Genomic DNA, 2364 nt, shown 5'->3' with positions numbered 1-2364 from the left:
GGGGGGGGGGGGTTGATAAGCACAATGCAAAGCATCGGTGAGTGCAAGCAAGACAGGGACACTGCAGACGGATGAAGCAGAGGGAATGATGCATGTTTACCTCTATAAACGCATGACTAGACACTCATCATACACAGTGCAGAGGAGAATCAGCAAGCATTGTTCAAATATTTTGGGATATTTGCTATTAATAAATCTGCTTATGATCTATTAATCTTCACTTCTAGGTTTTGTTCAATGAAGTGATCGCATGACTTATGTCACTATTGCAGTATGTGCCATCTGAGATACCAACCTTGGATTTCAGCTTTTCTATCTGATGCTCGACATCATCAATGTCCTCTGTGTTCTCCAGGCGCTCGTACACCACACTCCGTGTGCCTTTTATCAGATTCAAAGGCAGTACAGACATACCGTATGCCTGAAAACAAGAGCAAAACTACTATTATAATCACACAGTAGTGTCAGAGTGGAGTGGCACATATGGCACATGCACCCACCCACACATATTTACGCCTGTTTGATGACAAACCATCACAATGCAGGAAACATGACAAATGTGTAAGCAAACAAACACAGGATATCGTACAGTTACTGGCCTGCTGGGCCATGTCATTTTTGGTTGAGGAAAAAGGATTAAAATGGTGGAATCTATAATTGTGCTGAGGTTTATTGGTGAATTTGCTGCAACCATTTTGTGTGGAAGTCACTGCCTCATATCCCTGTGATGCAATTTACAGCTTAACAGTGCCCCCATGTGACAGCACTATCCTCTATCCAGGATTTGATCACATTTTTATAAGTGGAATTTTAGAGAGAGGTATCTGGGTTAAAGGAGGGGCATCGAGGGGTCATCAATGTTGAATGACATGCATTGAAATGAAATGTTATTTTTTGAAGATAAACGCTTAAATAATAAACAATGGTTACCAGGCATACACAGAACATCAAAGCAGTGACAGCAAAGAGAGACACAGAGAGAATATGTGCACGAAAGTCAAAAGACATGTTCAGCTTTCAGTGGGAGGGATGTTGAACTTCAATTAAACTGAGGGAAACATTATAATGAATCAAAATGAAAATAAAAGCAACAGGCCTGTGCTTTCTTGCTCTCCCTGCGCTGCCTTGCCTTAACCAACTTCAAGAAGTGCCATTTTACGACTTGACAATAAAACAAAGTGGCCCTCTGTGCAGAGACACTTCCAGCCCTGTCACTGTCCTCTTTATTCTATTTTCCAAGTGCTGTAATGTCAGAGCCTATATTTTTCTAAAACAACTTTTACTAGTTTCTGAGTGTTAGGAAGCATTAAGAGAGTCGCATGGGATACTAAGTCAGGCTTTACTATTATTAGTCTCTGCAGTGGATCTCTGCTACAGGCGAGTGTCGCCTCCTGCAATGAATCATGGAGCTCTTAAGGCCGGAGCATGTCCCGAATATCAAACACACTCATAAAAGGAAAACCTGTCCCAGATCCCAAGAGAAACATTTCCCTTTGCTCAAATGTGCAACTACATGGGAGAAATATAAAGGAAAACCCATGGGTGTCCCTATGCTGGGGTGCACATTGTTAGTTGACATATAATCATGCTTGGACATTTAAAGTTATTTAAAAACCCACTGTAGTCAATAATTACCAGATATAGCTTGTATTGGAGTAGTGTGGATTGGTGTGTGTGTGACTCGACGAGTGTGCAGGTTGAGAGGGGATATAGTGGCTGAAATCACTCAGTGAGAGTCATGTGACTGCTGAGTGGGAAGAGGGAAGACTAGATGGACATAGGTCTCTTACACAAGCCTCCTCAGTGTTGCTCTTTATTCTAGTGGGGGTGGAGTGAAAAGGGAAGAGGACGGAGAGAGGCTTTCCAAACGTTATCAAAACCTTTAGCTTAAGAGGTCATTCTAGTACAGGGGTCGGCAACCCCTGTGCCACTGGTTACGGTGCCGCGTGCCGGCACACTAGGAATAAGTAGAATAAGTGTGCAAAATATTTAAATTGTATTTTCGGATCCTGAACGAGACCGCAGCCAGAGCGCGTCTCCTACCTGCAGAAGGAAGCCATGCACGCAACGCAGCCCCGCTCTCTTTATCTCCAGGTGACTTTCTGCCGCTTTCCTCCGTGGTGCAGTGCTGATCGTTTCACCACGGAGGAAAGCACTTCACTAATTGCAGTACCCATAAGGAGCTGTACAAATGCCGCAGTTTTTGCGTGGCTGTGTATTTAGTTGAAAGCCNTCTTCTTGGGAGGCCGGTGCATTTATTTAGAAGTTCTTCTGTTTCACAAAATACATCACAGACCTCTGTTTTTCTGCTTCCCCGTTTCACTTCCAGAAACATACACACGCTCGCTCACTGTCGCTCTACCA

The 2364-nt window shown here is 43.6% G+C and overlaps 1 protein-coding gene across 1 annotated transcript in view; it reads right to left on the bottom strand.

Annotated features, from left to right (window-relative positions):
* Positions 1-2364, bottom strand: part of lmbrd1 (LMBR1 domain containing 1) — a 31170-nt gene that overhangs the window by 1006 nt on the left and 27800 nt on the right. Inside the window, exon 8 of the mRNA XM_010770303.1 lies at positions 296-421. Coding sequence (XP_010768605.1) covers positions 296-421 — 126 coding nt within the window. The remainder of the gene's footprint in view (positions 1-295; positions 422-2364) is intronic.

The sequence above is a fragment of the Notothenia coriiceps genome, unplaced genomic scaffold (genome assembly GCF_000735185.1).
Source record: "Notothenia coriiceps isolate Sejong01 unplaced genomic scaffold, NC01 NC01_scaffold00008711, whole genome shotgun sequence".
Classification (NCBI taxonomy): Eukaryota; Metazoa; Chordata; class Actinopteri; order Perciformes; family Nototheniidae; genus Notothenia; species Notothenia coriiceps.
The sequence above is the reverse complement of the archived record's forward strand: the minus strand, read 5'-3'. Positions and strand labels throughout refer to the sequence as shown.